At 32.7% G+C, this 20,268-nt stretch overlaps 3 protein-coding genes across 3 annotated transcripts; all 3 read right to left on the bottom strand.

Annotated features, from left to right (window-relative positions):
• On the bottom strand, window positions 389-2,834 carry LOC105160927 (7-deoxyloganetic acid glucosyltransferase-like). The gene is made up of 2 exons (XM_011078455.2): window positions 2,162-2,834; window positions 389-1,414 (listed from the first exon to the last, which is right to left on the bottom strand). The coding sequence occupies exons 1-2, from the start codon at window positions 2,673-2,675 to the stop codon at window positions 459-461; spliced, it is 1,470 nt and encodes a 489-aa protein (XP_011076757.1). The 5' UTR covers window positions 2,676-2,834; the 3' UTR covers window positions 389-458.
• Window positions 7,279-8,254, bottom strand: LOC105160926 (17.6 kDa class I heat shock protein-like). Its single transcript, XM_011078454.2, has one exon. The coding sequence runs from the start codon at window positions 7,942-7,944 to the stop codon at window positions 7,465-7,467; it is 480 nt and encodes a 159-aa protein (XP_011076756.1). The 5' UTR covers window positions 7,945-8,254; the 3' UTR covers window positions 7,279-7,464.
• LOC105160989 lies at window positions 9,790-12,112 on the bottom strand. Its single transcript, XM_011078537.2, has 3 exons — window positions 11,678-12,112; window positions 10,872-11,240; window positions 9,790-10,701 (listed from the first exon to the last, which is right to left on the bottom strand). Exons 1-3 carry the CDS (start codon window positions 11,951-11,953, stop codon window positions 10,066-10,068), a joined length of 1,281 nt encoding a protein of 426 aa, XP_011076839.1. The 5' UTR covers window positions 11,954-12,112; the 3' UTR covers window positions 9,790-10,065.

Below are 20,268 nucleotides of genomic sequence, written 5' to 3'. Positions count from 1 at the left end.
AAAATAGGTTAAAAATCTCCTTGTGTTTCTTAAATTAGACGTAGCTCCATCTCTTCATCTCTGTTAAATCCAATTAACGGTGTCAATTTTTTTATAAAATAATTGTTATACCCTTACTTAATATATATATATATATATATTTCAAACTATCAATTATGATTTATAGCAAATTAAAAGATTCAATGAATCTTAAATTGGGATATAAAAATTATTCGATAATTAAAAGCCGCATAAAGGGCATGTGCACCTTAAATTTTTATGATTTTTTTGCATCATTTTGAAAACACAAGAAGTTAACTTAGATCTTTATTTTCAAGAAGAGGGTTTTCTTAACAATTCAAATATCATGAAGACCAACGGAATTTATACCTAAAGACGGGTAATTTAATTTGATCTAAAAAAATTTGAACATTTAACATTACTTATTTATAATAGAATAGAAAACCCTAACCATAAAACTAGTTCCATGTTGTGGGTATGTTCATAAACTTGATGTCATCAATCAAACGATCCAAATCTGCATAAGACGACCCACCTTCACTCACGCTTGCCTTAGCTAATTTCGCCATTTCATCAGCCCTTTCCAAGAACTCATTCTTCCTCGACTCCATTAGCTCCCTAATCATCTTTTCCACTACAACTCTATCACACGTATCTTTCATGTCCAACCCTAACTTCCACACCTCTCCCACATACCTACTATTCACTTGTTGATCAACAAAATATGGCCAACAAATCATGGGTTTCCCCTCGACTATGCTCTCCAGAGTCGAGTTCCAGCCGCTGTGCGTTAGAAACCCTCCGATTGCTGGGTGGCCCAAAACCTCGTCTTGGGGAGCCCAAGTGACAATATACCCTCTTTCTTTCGTCCCTCTTGACAGTTCCGAGGGAATCTCCTCAGTCTCCGAGTCCAGCCCAGTAACTGAACCAGGCCTCCGAACCCACAAAAATCTTGACCCGCTATTCACCAACCCATGCCAAATCTCAAAGAGCTGGTCCTTTGTTATCACAGCAAGACTTCCAATGCTGACATAGATAACCGACTTCGAGGGCTGGGTATCAAGCCAAGAAATGCAGCTACTGTCTTCCCTCCAGATGCTATTGGAAGTGATGGTGGGCTGAGCTTCCGGACCTGTTTCTGCTGCCAGTCGTGTTTTCAAGTGGGCATGGAGGGGCCCGACAGCATAGATGTTTGGGCAGACATTTAGCATTTGGGATAATATGGGCGCCTCAAGTTCTTCAAATGTATTGAAAATCAGCCCCTGAGCAAGTGGGATGTGCTTGTCCTCCTTAAGGACTAGTTGGATTGTAACATGGTTAACGTCGTTGGTTCGATAGAAGCTGGGAAGATCACGGCGTCTAATGATTCCTTCCATCCCGGGTGCATTTCTTATAATCTCATCTAAGTTGTCATCTATACCAAACCAAAAAAATAAAATAAAATGGAAATACATAGTTAAAGAAGCTCAAGTCATGAACCTGAAAACCGGCAACTTTTTAATTCTACTTACCTACCAAACGAACCTATCCAAGAGTGAACGTAAAGATGGACATATGGATTGGCATATATGTCATGTGGTAGGTGATATGATAATTTTATGCATTAAATATCCTTATCACAAACTAGTTTCCAATATGCTTCACTTTTCACTCATCCCACTTTTTGTAGCGTCTCTATATATACCTAATATCCACTATCAATAAAGTATAATTGTCTATAACAGTCACAAAGAAATTTTAATCCTCATCACGAGTAGCTAAACGGTGTGAAGATCAAAGAAATTAAAGGAGACTGAAAGATTGAATTTTTTATTTCAAATCTACTATATGTTATCTGTTTTTTTCATTTAACATAGACGCCCACATGTACAAAGATTATGTTATTTATTTGGGTATTTTAATTGAAATAAAAAATGTAATAAAATTTGGAATTAAATAATATACAATTTGGTAAAGAGAAGGTGGGATTGGAGGAAAATGGATTAGGTTACTGGACTTTAAACTATCGTAAACAGAAGTAATTCAAATATCATAAAGATCGATCACAACGACGAATTTTCTTCGTGCTTCCATTATCAAATTAACTATATATATATATATATATCCATGAAAGGCAATCTAGGTTTCTGAAAAAAGATTAAGATAATTGTGTTCTACACACCTTTGAACGGAAACTCCCCAGCTTCAATGAGTTTAGGCAAACACAGATAAGTCCACAATCCACACGGACTAATAGTGTCAAAATACAGCAACGGGACACCAATTTCTCCAGCTATACCGGCAGCAAAAGTGAAAATCCCATCAGCAATTATGCAAGTCACCGGATTCTCAGAACCAGGGCCGTATACTCCAGAAGTCACCATACACCGGAAAATCGGGACAGCCACAGCGTCTATGGATTGCAGCAGGTTCCATATTTCGTCCGCAGTCCGGGGATTCTCTTCTGGCAGGCCGTCAGGGACTGTGTCGAAACGAAAGTTGCTATATCTTTTGAAGTAAACTTCAGCTCCGGTGCAATTCCGGAGGCGTTCTTGGATGTGGAGAGTGTTGAGGAAGGTGACCTGGATTTGGCCAAGGCAGAGAAGTTCAGCGAGTTTGAGCATACAGTTGACGGGGCCCTGGAGGGGTAGAGGGAAAATGAGTACATGGGGAGAAACAGCTCTTTGATCAGACATTTTACTGGGTTTGTTTGATCAATTGTTTCACTTTTCTTTCGGGAAAAAGTCCCAGGTTTTTTAATAATGAAGCCTGTTCGAGTGTTGGCTTCATTGATGTCAATTACTGTTTTGTCCCCTTAAATTCAGGGTAGCCCACTGGTTGATGTTAGGGTTTATGGGAATTTCAGGTAGTATTTAGCATACGTCAATTTTTGGACCAGTTCTTGAAATCATTATTGATCTTAGTTTGGCTGATAGTGTCTGAATTCTTTTTTGCCGAGTTAGCTAAAATAGCACGTCTTTGGATAATAAAATACTCTCTTTATTTGGAAGCTATTAGTACTATTATTGTTATTTTTTTACATTGGTGGACTAGCTACTTAACATGGTTGTTTATTTATTTATTATATATAATTTAATTAATATAGTTTAAATTTTATGAACTTGAAAATTCAATTGAATTATTAATATGTATGATTTCTCTTAAAAAAGATGATTAAATGAGATTCAATCTTATTTTACGGAAGACGTTGTAGTTATAGAGGAAGTGACATTTCTCGTTTCATATTTTAGGTACTATATACTTTTAATCTTATTGTTTATGGAATACTCGAAAATAATATCATAATTTTTGTCCATTGACTTCACATTATTATTAGAGAAATAATTTAATACATAATTAGTTTACACAAAGCTAGAAAAAAGACATTCAAAATGTTTCTTATTAAAGCACATAATACTTTACACAAACTATTATTATTATTATTATTATTATTATTATTATTATTATTATTGATGCGTTTAAAAAGCGCACGAGTCCAACGAATATGCACTATGCTCAAAGCTTGGGTCAAAACGGATACAAATCTTGAAGGAAGGACCTGCAAAAAAGGTGTTGGCACTCCGACGCCCAAATTATTATTGGATTTGAGATTGAATAAAGTCAAAATGTAAATAAATATAATTGAAATCGAGATATGGTGAATAAAGTTGGTGAAAAGTGTAAGAACACTTGATAATGTGCTTGTTGAGTGTTTAGAGAATGTTTTAAAAAGTGTTTAATAAGTATTTAGAGCGTTAAAGAGATTATTTAGAGAGTAAGAAAGGTGTGAGAAACGTTAGAGGGTCTCATGAAGGTGTCCCCATATAGAAGAGTAAACCCGTATTTATAGCGGGTGTTCCCCTGCGGTGGAATTCTGCACGTTCCCTCTATTCTCGAAAAGAATGGATAAAGTTTGTTGGGATAAGTCATAATATGTTTTTATCTTCGATTAGGTGGGCCTTTGGATGCTTATTTCTGAGTTGAGGAAGACCTTCATTTGTGAGAACTCCTAACTGTTAGGGAGTCGCAGCTGTCAAGGAGTCGAGGGCTTTGGAGGGGCTTCCCTCATCTGCAATGAGTCCTAGCCGCCAGGGAGTCATTCCTTACTTAATTTGTCTTAAGAGACCCCTTACCTATGAGGAGTCATAATTGCCAAGAGAGCCCTTCTAGGGTTCATGTGGTCCAAGATGGTTGCTAACACATGGGATGATAAGATTTCACGTAGGAGAGTGGGCTGCCACGTATATGGGCCTTTTGGGCCAAATGTTTTGTTGTGTTGTTTTGATCATGGGATGTCTTGGGTCTTCCCTTTGCCAATATGTTATCTAGGGAATGTCTGTCAGGTCATTTTAGGCCTCCTAGGATGTTATGGGCCTATCATTTCTTTTTTTTTTTTTTTGAATTGCTTGAACCTATTTGGGCTAATTTATTTTTATACACATCAATTATTATTATTATTATTATCATCATCATCATCATTACTATAAAAGAAAACCAGTTTTTGAATACCCAATTTACCATTTATTTCCTTTCTTCCCATAAAAGAATTGGATCAAAATAGTAACTTTAATATTAATAATTTCATAGTTACAATTTATTTATTTATTTATTTTCTCTAGTTTTACTCCTTCACTTGTCTTTTTTCTTCACAAATTTCTATATTTTAGTAAATTCATAATTATAATTTTTTTTTCAGCTTACTTCACATTTCCTTTTTCTTTTTACTGATTTATTTCTCCTTCCTTCACACGTCATATTTATTTCTTTTCATAATCTTTTTTAATGTTCATTTCATCATACAATTCTTTTTTATGTACAATTCAAAAAACTAAATTTATATATTCATAATTGTTAGTATTACACTGATATGACTATCATCTTACATTGTTTGTACTGTATAACTTAATCAGACCGTCAAAATTTAGATTAAACCAACAAAAGAATACATATTATTAAGTTTTGGACTTATTGCGTATATAGATGTCGAGATATTATATTTGGAACACAAGAGTAGTCTTTTGATCCGGTGCACCATTGAATCAGGCCATGTGATTTTGAATAAAAAAAGCAGATGTGATTGCATGGACACAATCTTATATGTATTTAAGTTTGGCATGAATCCAGTGCATGGATTTTAAGATATCGTATTTCAGAACATAAGTTTTGAAATTTAAACACATTGTAACGGCTTTTTACACGATTTTTTATATTAACAAATTGAAATGACTTTTGGTACTAACCTTGGAACGGGCATTTGAAAATTGGATTTCCTCCAAAAAAAAATTAGAATTTTAGTCAAACCAATAAATTGTACCAATTTTTTTTCAACGACTTTATATAATGGCCATTCCAAAATTTCAATTTCCCTCCACATTTGAGTCGGCGTCAAAATAGATCCGTTAAATATTGTAAATTTTGGAACGACATTTGTAACACATATTTTAAATTTTTGGCCATCCCAAATTTTAATTTTAATTTTTTAAAAAAATTAAAACTTCTTCATAAAACATTATAAACTTAAATATTTCAAAATTTGAAACTGCTATTGGAACGACTTGTAGATCGTTCAATTGTATTACGTTTTGTAACGACTTTATATTCAATCTTTGGAACGAATGTTCTTTTTCTTCAGTGGCCGTTACAACGCCAACATGACCTTTCCAAAAACCATAGTTTATTTATAGTAGTAAAAGATTTGTACCAATTTTTGTGACGGCCATAGCGAATTATATATTTGAAATTGTCTTTTGAATGAATTTTAAAACAGTGAGCTTTCACAGAAAGAAAAGTTGTTCCAAATTCTTTTGGCAAAAAATACAATATTAGTAATTATTTTTCGTTTCAAAGTTGCTACAAAGACCGTTCCAGTAAACTCGTTACAAATCTCGCATTTTTTTTTTATAGTTTTTTAATTTTAGATCATTGGTTCACATTTAATCTATACAAATAATTGGTAAAATTTTTCTTGACAACAATCGAAGATTGTTATTGAATAAAATAATAAATATAAAAAAGTTATTTTTATTCTTATTATATGGATACAGGAACTATATACCACGATTGTATTATATATATATATATGTATATATTAGCACTGTGCAGTGGGCATGAAAGTAATTTCGATGATGTTCATGAGCCCAAGATTTGATACACATCATATTGTTGATAGGAAAGGGGAAAGAGGCCATGGCTTGGCTTGTTGATATAGTACAACGGCAAAAAGGGGGAATGGCAGTGGTGGGTGTAGGGGATGACTGCTGGGAAACTATTTTTTTTTCTTGTTCCCATATTGCTTTCACAAGCTCTTTCATATTTGCATATATTAAAACTTTTACTAAAATTTTAAAAAGCGTGGGTAGGTGAATTATAAAAATAAAGCTATTAGCGTGTGCATTGAGTCCTAATTGGTACCGGATCATGCTCATTTGATTGAACCCCCTATCAAGTTGATTGAGAAATGAAAAATGAGATTTGTTTATTTAAGGGTATTTTCGTAATATGTTGTTTATTAAGGGTATTTTTGTAATATGTTGAATTAGAACCATTGGTAAGTTTGACTGAAACAATAATAGAAGAAATAGGGTGATTAGAAAGCATCTTCCAAAGTTGAAGGAGGCCGAAGAGGCAAATCCGAAGGTATTTTAGTCCATTAAAAAAGTCGTAAAATAAATAAAATTTTAATTTTTAGTTTAAAAAGATATTTTGATCAATTCACCGTCAATAAATGAACTAACGAATTGAACTAATTGTTAGATGGCAGTTAAAATTAAAAGAAGTATTGATAATATTCTAAACAACAAGAAAATATTTATAATTATTCCAAATTCTAAAAGAGTACTATGTAATTTATTCTTTATATTAAAGTCTTTTTAATTACATACACATTGAGTATGCCCCATTACCAATACTCATTAAAACTCAAAATATAGATAAACTACAATCATGTGCAAACCATAAAAAACCTATTACTAAAGAAGAGGAATACACCATTTTATATACACTGAACTGATATGATGGGGCACTTGTAGCAATAGTTCAAGTCAAAACACTGATTAGTGCGAGGCCATTAATTTCATGGAGAGCCCACACCAAAATATCATATTAAATATTCTGATAGAATTAATTAAAAAATCATGGTTGAATTTAAATTTTACAATTGATCTTATTTTAAACAAAATTAATTTAATATAAGTCTAAATCTATGGCCAATTGTAATAGAGGAAATCATTTTTTTCTTTAATAATAAATTGATCATGCAAAGTAGCTAGGAATCAAGATCACCAAATTAACTTAATACATATATATATATATATATATATATATATCAACACAAGAACATTATTGATTTTGATTTACATGCAAAACATCCACAACCACCAACAGTGTTACACTACACACACATACACACACACATTAACAGTGACTTAATTATTTGCTTCTACACCTAATTACAAAGTGAGATTTGACAGAAAATCACAAGATCATTCAACCTGCGATGTCGATTGCCTTAACCTCAGGCCTCTTCTCTTCCTCCTTGGGCACGACAACCGTAAGAACCCCGTTTTCCATCGTGGCCTTCACCTGATCCATCTTCGCATTCTCCGGCAGCCTGAAGCGGCGGAGGAACTTCCCGCTGCTCCTCTCCAGCCGGTGCCAAGTGTCGGTTTTCTCCTCCTGTTCCTTCGTCCTCTCCCCGCTGATTTGCAGGACTCTCCCGTCCTCCACTTCCACTTTCACTTCCTCCTTCTTCAGGCCCGGAAGATCCGCCTTGAAGACGTGGGCCTCCGGCGTCTCCTTCCAGTCGATGCGAGTGTTGGCGACGGCTGTGGTTTCCCGGGCGGAGGAAGGGAGGTTGGCCACGGCAGAGGAGAAAGGTAAGCCCTCAAAGGGGTCCCAGAGATCGAGAGAAAATGGGTCGAAAACGTTGCTCCGGCGGCCGGTGAAGAAGCTCGGAATCAGAGCCATGTTGTAGAGAATTTGCAGTGATTATCTCTGATTTTCTTGAATATCGAGACGTTTGCTGATGAAGAAAGTCGTGGGGAAAGGGATAGACAATGAGGAATTTATAGGCGGGGGGTGAATTGTTTGGTGATTTCTGGAAATTTTCATTCTTGTGGGATGGGATTAATAAGGACAAAGACGAAGTTCCAGACGAGGTTCCCCGCACCGTTTGTCGGCGTTGTCCCTTTCCGGGTTGTAGACAGATGACATCGTGGGCTGCCCTCTGGATTATTTTCTTGGAATGGCCTAGAATACTCAATCCGCCCAACATATATCTATCTTGTTTGATCAATTTCGCTACAATATTTAAAATAAGGGCTAGTCACATCTTTCGTCCACCAATACATTTTTAGTCTTATTATCTACAGGAATTTTTAAAATAATCCAATGTAAATTATATTTTTTTGTCTTGGGACTTATTTTTTATTTTGGTCCCATATTGTAGATGTTCACAGTTACGTTTTATAAATGCAAGTCTTTTTTAATTTCAGGACACAAGACGGCAGTAGTTAAGTTGCTACCAATAGATGCTTTTTCCGTTGAATGGGTTCAAATTTAGAGAAAAAATGTACTAATAAATGAAACTATGGTGGGAGATACTTATTTTATCTTCTTACTCGTATATAAAGCTAATTTATTTTCTTCTCTCTTCCGTTTAGTAGGAAAAAGTCTAAAACATGACTGCAAAATGAGAAGTTTTTTGTCATTGTGGAAGGATTGCAAGTTTGAGAACCTCATGGGCTGATAACAATCCAGGTAGGAGGTTTTGTGGGTGTTCGAGAGAAAGAAGTGGGTGTGGGTTTTTTGTCACACATTAACGAGTCTTCACAACTTTTTCCGAATACCTGCCAATGTGTTAAAAAAAAAAAAAACACACCAACTGACTTTTTTCGATCACCCAAAAAACCTCATACTTGCTGTCGTCAATCCATGAATTTCTCAAACTTGCAAGCCTTCCACAATGTAATATTAGTTGGATCTAGGACCGTTGGATTTTAATGTAATATCGGGTCAAATTCTACACTCCAATAATTTGTAATTTGGAGATTGAATCACACTCCAACAATCAAACCAATATTTTCAAATTTGAATCGGTGATTGAACTGAATAAATTATTAGGTCACTGATCAAATCATTTGGACCAGATTGAAAAAATAGTTAATCCAAAATATATTATATACATGTATGTATATATTTATATCATGTCAATATACTATATATCAATTGATTAAATAAATATAATTTATAAATATGGTACAATTTATAAACGAATACAATCTACAACAATTTAACAATAAAAAGCCAACAAAGCTCTTGGAGGAAACAAATTAAACCAAAATTCAAACTAATAAAAAATTAAAATTTAAAATCCCAAACTCTTGAAACTTGAATCCTTTGTTACTTCCCCTTTTGAATTAAACTGAGGTAGCAACCGGTGCCTCTATAATTTTTTTTTAATTGGATTATTATTCAAACCTTTACACTGTGTTTGGATTAATAAATTTGAATGCATATAATATATATATATATATATTTCAAATCTCTAATAACACAACATCTGAATTTATTTAGATAATTTAATATAATAAAGTATTTCAAATCTTTTCAACTCTCATTTTTAAACTAAGTTTCGTAAAATAGTGATGAATTTCAAATTTTTCTAATGTTGAATAATTCAAAATCTTTTGTTAGACATTTTCATCAAATTTAAATCATTCCATCCAAATGCAGCTTTAAACTTTCAGAATAAGCAGAAAAATCAGAACATATATCCATAGAAACTCAAGTAATAATAATATTAAGAATTGAAGTTCATTATATTATTTATACATGTGTATATCGGACAATCCCAATTGTATATAAACATCCTTGGGATATTTGATCCTCCACAACAATGGCCAACTAAAAAGTAGCCTCACTAAGTAACTATATATAAATATATATGTAATCCCATCCTTGGCTTCACCAACACAAGCCAGATGCTCTATGTACAAATTGACTAAAAAATTTTCAAAAAATAAAGGATATTTGTAATTACGCCAAATTTTGGAAGACGCCGTTGTAATTTACCCCACAATTCTAAATCTACAACTCTTCATATGTCTCAAAGAGTTCCAAGCTTTCTTCATCAATAGCTACCACTTTTGCAGAACTAATCCTGCAAGAATTGCCGGAAATCTTGTGCCGCAGCCCCCCACTCTTCACAACCCCACCATTAGCAACCACACCGCATTCTTCGTCTTCCTTCCTCAAGTCGGCCGGAGGCAAGAAAAACTCTCTCGAGAGCCCTTTGATGTTGAAGTCCACTTCCTCAACACTCCACTCCTCTTCCATTCTTGATCTTGTATCGAACGTTTTTGAATTCTCCCCAAACCTAAACAACGAGACGGTGGTCGTTCCTGCATGAGCGATGTTAACACCGTTTATCGTTCTGTAGTCTTGAATAGACGACTCCATCGTCGTCTCCCACAAGACGTTTCCTCCAGGCGACTTTATTCTCAGCAAGTGGGAGTCTTCTAGTTGGATTAGTAGGCCTGTTCTTTGGCTGAAACAGCCGCAGATAGTGTGCCTTATTATCTCCACGTTGCTGCTGCTTCTTGCCCTCAGGGTGGAGGGATTGGCCTCGAGCTTTAGCACGAAGCAGTCTTCGTCGTTGACTGTCTTCTCGCCAATGCAAACGGAGTTGCAAAATAAGTTGGCTGTCGACTTTGGATCGAGCCCCTGTTGACATCATTGATCACAAGAAGTCAGTGAAAATTGTAACATTATTCTGATTTACATGTCGTGCATAAACTAGTGCTAACCCAGCAAATGTTAGTTGCATTTAACAGTTCGAATAATTCTTTGTACAAAACAAAATTTTGGAAGTAAAAGATGGAAAAAGTGAGTACCTGCAAGGATCGACGAAGAGGCCTTGGCGGACCCCGAGATGCATGAGAATGCTGCCATGGAGTTTGTCGCCAAGCCACTTTACCATTACTGCCGGCACTCATTTTACAACCTGAAACCATCAGCTCCAAATTCCACATATCAGGGCTCTTCTGCCACAGCACGAATCCTCCTAATTCCCCCGGCCGGCCGTGTTTTCTCGTTCTCAACTTAGTGTTATTGCTGAGACTCAAGTTGTCTCCAGCCACGAACTCTGATGCTGCCATTCTCACCTTCCCCATTGCGCACATGCTGTCGATAGAGTTCAAAGCGTGCTCTCCTCCGGAAGCTGCTATGTACTGTTGCACGATGTATTTGGCCATTGAACTCTCCTGCACATAATCATGTAACAATTGTGTCTAATTAGTTATTATGAATCTAGTTTACGATATCTTAACTAAATATGTCGAAATAGTATAAGCATAAATATAATATCCACGCCTAAGCAACGGCTATGATTAGCTGTATTTTTAGCAGGCAAGACTACAACATTAGGCATAGCTAAATACTATGACAGGTGTTTTCATTGTAACTAAAATCAGGATAAATGCTTTGGTAAAAATATGATAAAAATTTAAGTTTTATCGGTTTTGATTTACCGCGATGCTCAAGTGACAGTAATTTATAGTGTACAAAATAATTCCAATAGTTTTTGTAATAAAAAGAAATCATGTTCTTCTTATAAAAGTATACCCCATATATATGCCATCATTATATGAAGAAGAAAACACATATCAAACGCTACATCGAAGCTTGGATCACGACTTACAATGGGATGGCCTTTGATGTTGTGATCATTAACGGTCCGATCACATCGGACGGGAAGAGGGATCAAAGGGGCTCCAATCACTCCGAGCAAGAACTGAATCTCGACGTCACGCCCAGCCGAAACGGAACCCTTCTCGATGTGCGGCCTCGTGAGCCAAGACTTGATGCTCCGCCATGACTTGTGCTTGCCGGAGACGAATATTTCTTCGGGGACGGGCACCTCCAGCACCGTCTCAAGCACGTCGTCTCTCACGAGATTCGGGCACAGCGTCCTCATCGGCTGCAAATTTAGGTGTGTCTGTGTGTATGGAGAAGGAATTGAACGATGAGTAGTTGAGAGACGAAGAAGAGGAAGAAGAGTTTATATTGGCGTCGAGTATTTTTGGTTTGTAGTGAGGAAAAACGACTAACGTGGGAGTCTTTGTCTTTGTCGTGACAGCACGCTCAATCTTTTAGTCTGTATGGCCGGGAGACAATTCCTTGTTATATATTAAATCATGGGGTGTGATAGTCAAATGAACATGTTACAAGTAAAGTAATCTCAAACTTTTTTATTCTTTATCATTGTTGCTTTGGTATAATGGTTAAGGTCGAACATTGTCATACCAATATATGGTTCAAATTCCTGCCAGAATATTTGGTGAGACTAGGCGTACATCCTGATCTGTGTGTGCACAATCCTCTTTGATGGGTTTATAGAGTATTACTCCTATTCTCGCATTCTTTAACCCAAAACATTACTCATCCTCCAACATTATATTAGTTTTTACAATGAATGGGAGATAGACAGATTTTTACCCAAATCAATTTTGACTGAATTAAACCAACTGTATAGTAATTGAATCAAAGCAAATGTATTATATTTATCATGTAATTTTTTTAAAATTATACATCAATCATACAACAATAAATATATTATACTTACATATAATTGGTTCTGATCTAATTAGAATTTCCCGACCAATTAAGTGGAATCTTTCGAAGACATAAAAATAATTGCATGCTTGCTGATCATACGAAAATCTAAGCTTAGGATCAATGGGAATCGGGAAAGACCAAAAATGCAATTGAGAATATCAGATGTCTGCCCGCCCTTTGATCTTCCACGCTGTCCAGGAGACAAATCTGTCTGTGATGGAGAATTTTATTCGTAAGCTGACTCGGCATATAATTTTTAATTCAATATATATATATATATATGGTTTTATATATTCTCGTTAATAATTAATAATAGTTGAAAGTAGAGCGACAATGATCGAGTTCGAAGATAGCAGAATTTGTATATATTTGTAAACTTCTTACAAAATCCTTATTCAGATCGGTTTTTATTTGATTGAATTAATAATTATATATATATATGGTTTTATAAATTCTCGTTAATAATTAATAATAGTTGAAAGTAGAGCGACAATGATCGAGTTCGAAGATAGCAGAATTTGTATATATTTGTAAACTTCTTACAAAATCCTTATTCAGATCGGTTTTTATTTGATTGAATTAATAATTATATATATAAATATTATTTTATTTCTTATGCAATTAATTGTGAATTATAAAATTATGTAATACCTCATTTTTGTTTATAAATACTTCATTGTTGTTTATAAAAACTATAAATATCCTCTTAAAATTAATATTTGTCTAATAAATACCCTCTTATAACAGCCTATTATAGGAGAGTATTAAATATCTCTTAATTTCAAAAAAATATTTATAATTTTTTTCAAATTATAATAAGGTATTTATAATTATAATAAACTTTGAGGAGTTCATTCACATTTATTCTAAGAATAATTACACTCCCTTTTCCTGAGGTTTTGGTATAATTACACGTAGACCCCATGTTGTTTGGGAAATTATATCTAACACTCCTGAAATTTGCTTCCATCTAACAAATAAGTTCCTTCATGAGTCAATATTCACTGAATTTGTTGATATTAACAAAAAAAAAAAATTGAATGAAAATTGACTAATATAGGGACTTATTTGTTAGACGGAAGCAAACTCAAGAGTGTTAAACATAATTTTTCAAACTTCAGAAAATTTATATATAATTACATCAAATTTCAAGAGAGGGGAGTGTAGTTTTCCCTTTATTCTAATTATAATAAAATCAAACCACTTTGATTAAAATCGAATTTGTCGGCTGGAGCAGTCACATGCAACAACATCGTAGTCCTCCAATAACAACTTTAGTTAACAAGACGACACTTACGACACTTGATTTGATTGTCTTGATTCATGATCATTTGGTAATTATTAATTAAACTAATAATAATTCTTAACAAACATTAATTATTGAATCTACCTTCCAAGAATCCGCCACGTACCCCACTTGACAAAATTTAGGTGCTTTAAAAAGTCGCTAATTATGCCATGCACGTTCTTACGAAGTTGCCAACATTTCTTTGAGTTGGGCGTTTCAATATCATTCATTTTTTTCTTTTTCTTAATTAGCCAATCTGACACCTAGTATATGTATGTATATAATTAATTAGATATAAAATAAATTATAAAAATAAAAATTAATACTTGATTAATGTGAGCGAAATCAAATTAAGAATAAAGACGATAATATATTGAGCGAAATCAACATTTATTACATAATTTTGTCTATGGTCAAAATAATTAGTGATTATTTTTAATTATAGTTAATATTTTGAATTAATTTGCAAGAACCGCTGCTAATAATATATAATTATGATTAATTAATTAATATTCTTTATAATTTTTTATTTTTTGACGAAAACAATTAATTGTAGTGGATAATATTCTCGTTCGCTCGTATCATCAATCGATGAATAATAAAAAAATAGAGTCAAATTATTTCTTAATGGAAAAACAACTTGAGTTGCGGGCTATGAAGTTTTTAAAATTTTTAATATTTGAGACAATAGTTAATTGTGGTACTCACGTGGTCATGAGTGGCATGAAAGGGATAAGGACAAATTGTTCTTGTCCAATAAGTTAACTTTGTAGGCATCCAAATTAGGTTTATAGCTTGTCTTGTCAGACATTAAACATTGTTCAGATATTGTAATTGATATGGAGCGTATAATAATATCATCAGTTCCAAAGGAGGTATTTGAAAATATTATTGTGTGTATGACGACATCTCATATTTACTCAATTATATGGTATGTGTGGCAGCATGATCAGTTTTTAAATGAAGTGTTTCGAATAATCATGCAAATGACCACTTTTCAATAAAAAATGCTAAATAATACTGCTGCAATGACGACGGTACAATGTCCAACAATGAGGCGGATATGAGACCTGGAGTTTGTAAGTTGTTTAAACTCTTTATTTGCTGCTATTATGGAATGAGTGACATGCAACATCAGTAATTTATTTGGAGATAAGTGATAAATACATTAAAATTATAATAAAATGTATGAATTTGATTTAAAATTATAATAAAATGTATAATTATATAAAAATTGTTATTATTAGTAACTAGTAGGGATGGGTGCCTTCGGGACACAAACTCTAGGCACTAATTCTTTGACGACATTTATAACAAAAATTGCAAAATGATAACTAAATATAACTAAATATACATTAGCATGAACATAATCAAGTACACACGATGATGATGAGGGATTTGGGTGAGGTGATGCAGAAAATGTACCTTATGTTGTTTTACTAGTACACAATCATCACATAAATCCATTTTATTTACTTTATCAGTTAAGACACCTTCTTTATGTAATAATTCTAGACTTCTTATATTGATGTGGGCTAATCTTTTATATCATAAACTAGTTTTATCATTTTTAAAAAGCAGTTGCAGCAAGAATATCATGTCACATAACAAACATATAAATTTTGTTTTCTTTCAGCTTTGAAAACAACCATAGACCCTTTCATTATTTTCATAAATAATTTTCCCCATCTACCCTCAAGCCCTTCTTCTTCCAGGGTAGTACAAGAAATCAAGTTATAACATAAATCCGGAACGTGCCTTACATTTTTCATAGTTAACTTATAACCATTTTCAAAAGTTAAACATATGTCACCAAAACCTTTTATTTTATAACCCTTTTCATTAGCCATGGACACAAAGCCCAAATTTTAAATTTTATAATTTATGAAAATTTCTCTAAAAGGACTCATATAAAAAGTACAGTCAGAATCAGTTAACCATTCATTCATATTTAAAGAAGATTGAACATAATTAACATCATAAATCATATAGACTTCTCCAGAATTTTCTTCAGTAATTACATTATCATCTTCTTTAGTTTTATGTCTTTTTGGCTTTTCACCGTTCTTTATATAATGACCTTTGCCACCACAATTGTACATCTTCTTTCTCTAGATCTTTCATCCCTATTTCTAGACTTTGATCTACTTCTACTTCTATTCCTTCCTTTACTATATCCTCTATGTTTATATTTAGAATTTCTATTCTTTGTTTTTCCCCTAACATGATTTACCTTATTTTGGACCTGACTAGATTTATTGGTTTTAAAATCAATTTCTTTACTTTTTAATCCGTTAATTACAATATTTAAATTAACATTATCTTACCATATTTTATAGTAGCTTTAACATCACTATAGGCTTCACGAATAGAATTTACTAAAACAATAGAGGAATAGTCATCAATATTTTTATCGCTAGTTAATTTAATATCCTGAATTAGTTTGGTAAAATGATCCAAATTTTCTTCAATGTGTTTAGAAAAATCTAATTTATAATAGAAAATTTTTTCAAGCAAAAACAGTTTACTAGGTAAAGAGGTTTCAGTATATAATTCTTCTAATTTATTCCATAAACCTTTAGTTGTATCTTGTTTTTCTACTTTTTTTGAAACAGAATCAGAAAGATTTGAAATTATAGAAGAATAAGCATATTCATCATTTTCTATTATCTTTTCTTCATAAATATTTTCAGAATATTTTCCATCAATGGCTTGAACACTTTTTCTTAAATTAAAATCTCTTTCATTTTTTTGTTGCCAAATAGAGAAATTTGTTTTTCCATCAAAGGATTGCAAGTTATATCCATCCAGAACAAAACAATAGTAATAGAGATGACTGCAACAAATGCAGAAAGATATTAACGAGTGCAGAAATAACAACTGATACAGAATAATATCAACAGATACAGAAGAATATCAATAGGAGCCTTAGCTTAACCTCAACCAGATACCCCACAGTCTTAAGGGCTCGGCTAGGTGAGGGATATGGAATAAGCACTAAGCAGTAAAAAAATATTTCAGACCCACAAAGTAGTAACTTAATCCACTAACAGAAGAGATTTTGCACACAACAAGAACCACATAGCCAAAATATTATATTTTCAAAAAATAACCGCACGAAGCTATTTTTTTCGTATAAAGCGTAATCAAAAGGGTACAAGATAATAAAATAAGAACGATCTTACTGGCACCAAAGAAAGAACCCGATGGCTCTGATACCACTATTGGATGAGTCCACCAGTAGTGAGCCCAATAAATAAAATTCTAATAAATTGTTATAGAAGATCGTGAGTTTAGAAAACCCTCATACAAACCAACATTATAGAAAAATATAGACGAATAGTTACAGATCTAAAAATAGTAGAAGAAAAATAAGAACAGATAAAAGTATTTGGCTCAGGGGCCAGATCTGGTATAAAGAAGCCCAAAACCACTAGAGCCGGCAATCTCTCAGAGTTGCTAAACCTAGAGAACCACCAAGGCTCAGTCCATAGAGGACTACTCAAAACCACTCAGATTTCCAATCAAGAATATGTTCACGAAGAATTGTTAATTGGAAGAGAGAAAGTGATAGAAGGATTTTAGTTCTTAACATCATCAAAAACCACCAAAGATTTATATAGGGCAAAATACATTGATATCAGAGAGAGAAAAAGAACGCGGAGGAAGAAATCGAGAAGAGAGAGAGAGAGAGAGAGAGAGAGAGAGAGAGATCTGTGAAAGTGACGAGGAGACAGTGAAATAGGATTAGGGTTTTTCACCTACACTATAAGTAAAAGAGGAACCGAGTCAGGTGAATAGGCCGGGTGGCTAAAGATGGGCTAAGCCAAAAAAACGGATCAAGCTGGTGAATTTGGGCTGAGCCATCTAGGTGAAGGTTGGGGTGGTTTGGGCTAGGTCTACCTAAAATAAAAGGTCATGGTTCATTTTATAATAACAAGAATGTAAAAATATTAATTTTTATAAACATCCTCCTACTTTTTACTCTTCTTAGAGAAATAAATTAATAAAGTTCCTACTTCAAACACTAGGGCCATAAAAATAGAATGTTCATGCAATGTAAATAAACATACCTTCAACATAGGGTGTGCCAAGGGCAATATTAGACAAATGGACTAAAAAAATTATAATTTTCATCCGGTAATTTAAAAAGTGACAATTTTGATCCTACACGATTAATTTCAATAATTTAGTCATGTAACATTAAAAAATTAGCAATATTTGGTCCTTTTAGTTCGAGAAGATGCATGTGTCTTAGCAATAACTTTTTAAAATTGAAATTTTTCGATCAGATAAAATCAAAATTACCATCCCTAAAATATAAAATGAAAATAACAACTTTCCCATAAAATAATTAGGACGGCAGTGAGGTGCTCGATTTAAATCTCAACTTAAATTCCAACTAAACATTATATTGTCAGACCAATTAATAATATATATATATATATATATATATAGTTGTCAATTTGTCAAAGAATAGAATCACAATGTTCTTTCTTATTTCGTTTTCTTCCTGAATTTTAAGGGTAGGATGAGTGTATCTAACAAGTGATAACATGAACTTAGGCATTAATTATGACAAAAACCGACCCCTTTGATTGACATGGAAATTGTCGGCTGGGATCCACCACATGCACATCAACCGACATCAACATTAATATTGGTTGGTCAACACCACCACTCCCGACATTTGATTCATCTCCTTCTTTGTTCTCATTGTTTTGATTCTTGTCATCACAACTTTGTTAGTGTCCATCATCATTAAATACTTGTAACTAGCCTCTGTTATGCAAGATTATATAATTTTTTTCATAATATATTACTTAATAAAGGAATTAATTTCGTAAAATAATTTTTTTTCTCATTTTTAAGGAAAAATATAATAGTTTTGAATTTTTAATCTATATATCTTGATTATTATTGAAAATTATATTTATCTACACATAAAATATATTCTACTAACCAAAATTTGTATTTTACAAGGATTACTCTTATAAAGTTATTACATTCTATAGAAAAATTTGAAAAATAAAGGACTAGTTAGATGTATTATTTTTTATACTTTATTTTTCATTAGAGTTTATACTAAAGTATATAAATTTAAAATGATCTCACTTTTTTAAAGATACAATAAAATAAAAAGTAAGAATAAAAACTTATTATTAATAAGTTATAAGAAGGACGGCTGAAAAACAGAAAAGAAAATAAAGAAAGATGGACCATAAAAATAATAAATTAAAATAATTTCAAAATTTTAATGTTATTCCAAAAATTTGAATTAAAAAAAAAAGTCTTATCATGAAATAAAAAAAAAGATGAGGATGCATAAAAATAACATGGCTAATTAAATTTAATTAAATTATAAATATAGCATTGAGACTTTTATGCTTTCAGCCATGATATATGTTTTAGCCACCCTCGTGAAAAGATTGACCAAAAACCATTGTGTGGTTGTCGTCAATAATATTTGCCACGTCTATTTGTTATTAATTATAATAATTAATTATGATTAAATATTATAATTCTTGTAGCGTGGATGGCGAAATGCAACTTTTTTTATCTTTTTCATACTCAGTTTTTCATTGTCCAAGAAGGGAAAATAAGTTTATTTATACATTGTTTTACTATTATTTTATATATATATACACATATACATTTTTCTTAATCATTAACTTAATAAATTAATAATATTTTTACAAATATGTTTGTACGATATCACTAATAATTTCAAATTAATAATCTATCTATTTTATTTAAATAAGAAGCCAAAACATCACTTTATTCAAATAAAAAAATATAATGACTTAACATCACTAATAATGTAATAATACAGTGTCATCTGTTAAGTCAGACATATTTTTAATATTGTATAAATATTTTTAAAATTAAAAACATACATATTTTTCTTCGAATAATAAAAATTAAATATAAAAAGAAACCAAATATTAGCTAAGTTTGCATATTTTCTCAAAGTCAAACATAGAACTTTATTATATTGTAGGAATAGCAACACTTTAATACTTGGGCCTCAAATTTGACTGTTACTATGAACCCACTTAGTTAGTGAAGCCCAATCGGAGAGGTTCGCTGAAATAGGAGAAGAAAAGTGAGATGAGAGATAAGGGACGGCAAATTAAATAAATAAAGAGGTTAGCAGGAAAAAAAAAAAGAAAAAAGAAATGAGAAAGAAAAATAATTTGATTTCGTCATTCATGCTTGGGGCCTCCAAGTTACTCAATATTAATAGATTAAATTGTGTTGGTTTATTCGTTATCAACAGATTGAAGGACCACTAACCTAATCAGCTCAGTTTCTATCCCCCTATTGACGGGGCAACTTTCAGTCTAAACCTAATATTAGCAAGCTTAAGACCCATCCACTCATCA

This window comes from Sesamum indicum, linkage group LG4 (assembly GCF_000512975.1).
Source record: "Sesamum indicum cultivar Zhongzhi No. 13 linkage group LG4, S_indicum_v1.0, whole genome shotgun sequence".
NCBI classification, from domain to species: domain Eukaryota; kingdom Viridiplantae; phylum Streptophyta; class Magnoliopsida; order Lamiales; family Pedaliaceae; genus Sesamum; species Sesamum indicum.
The sequence above is the reverse complement of the archived record's forward strand: the minus strand, read 5'-3'. Positions and strand labels throughout refer to the sequence as shown.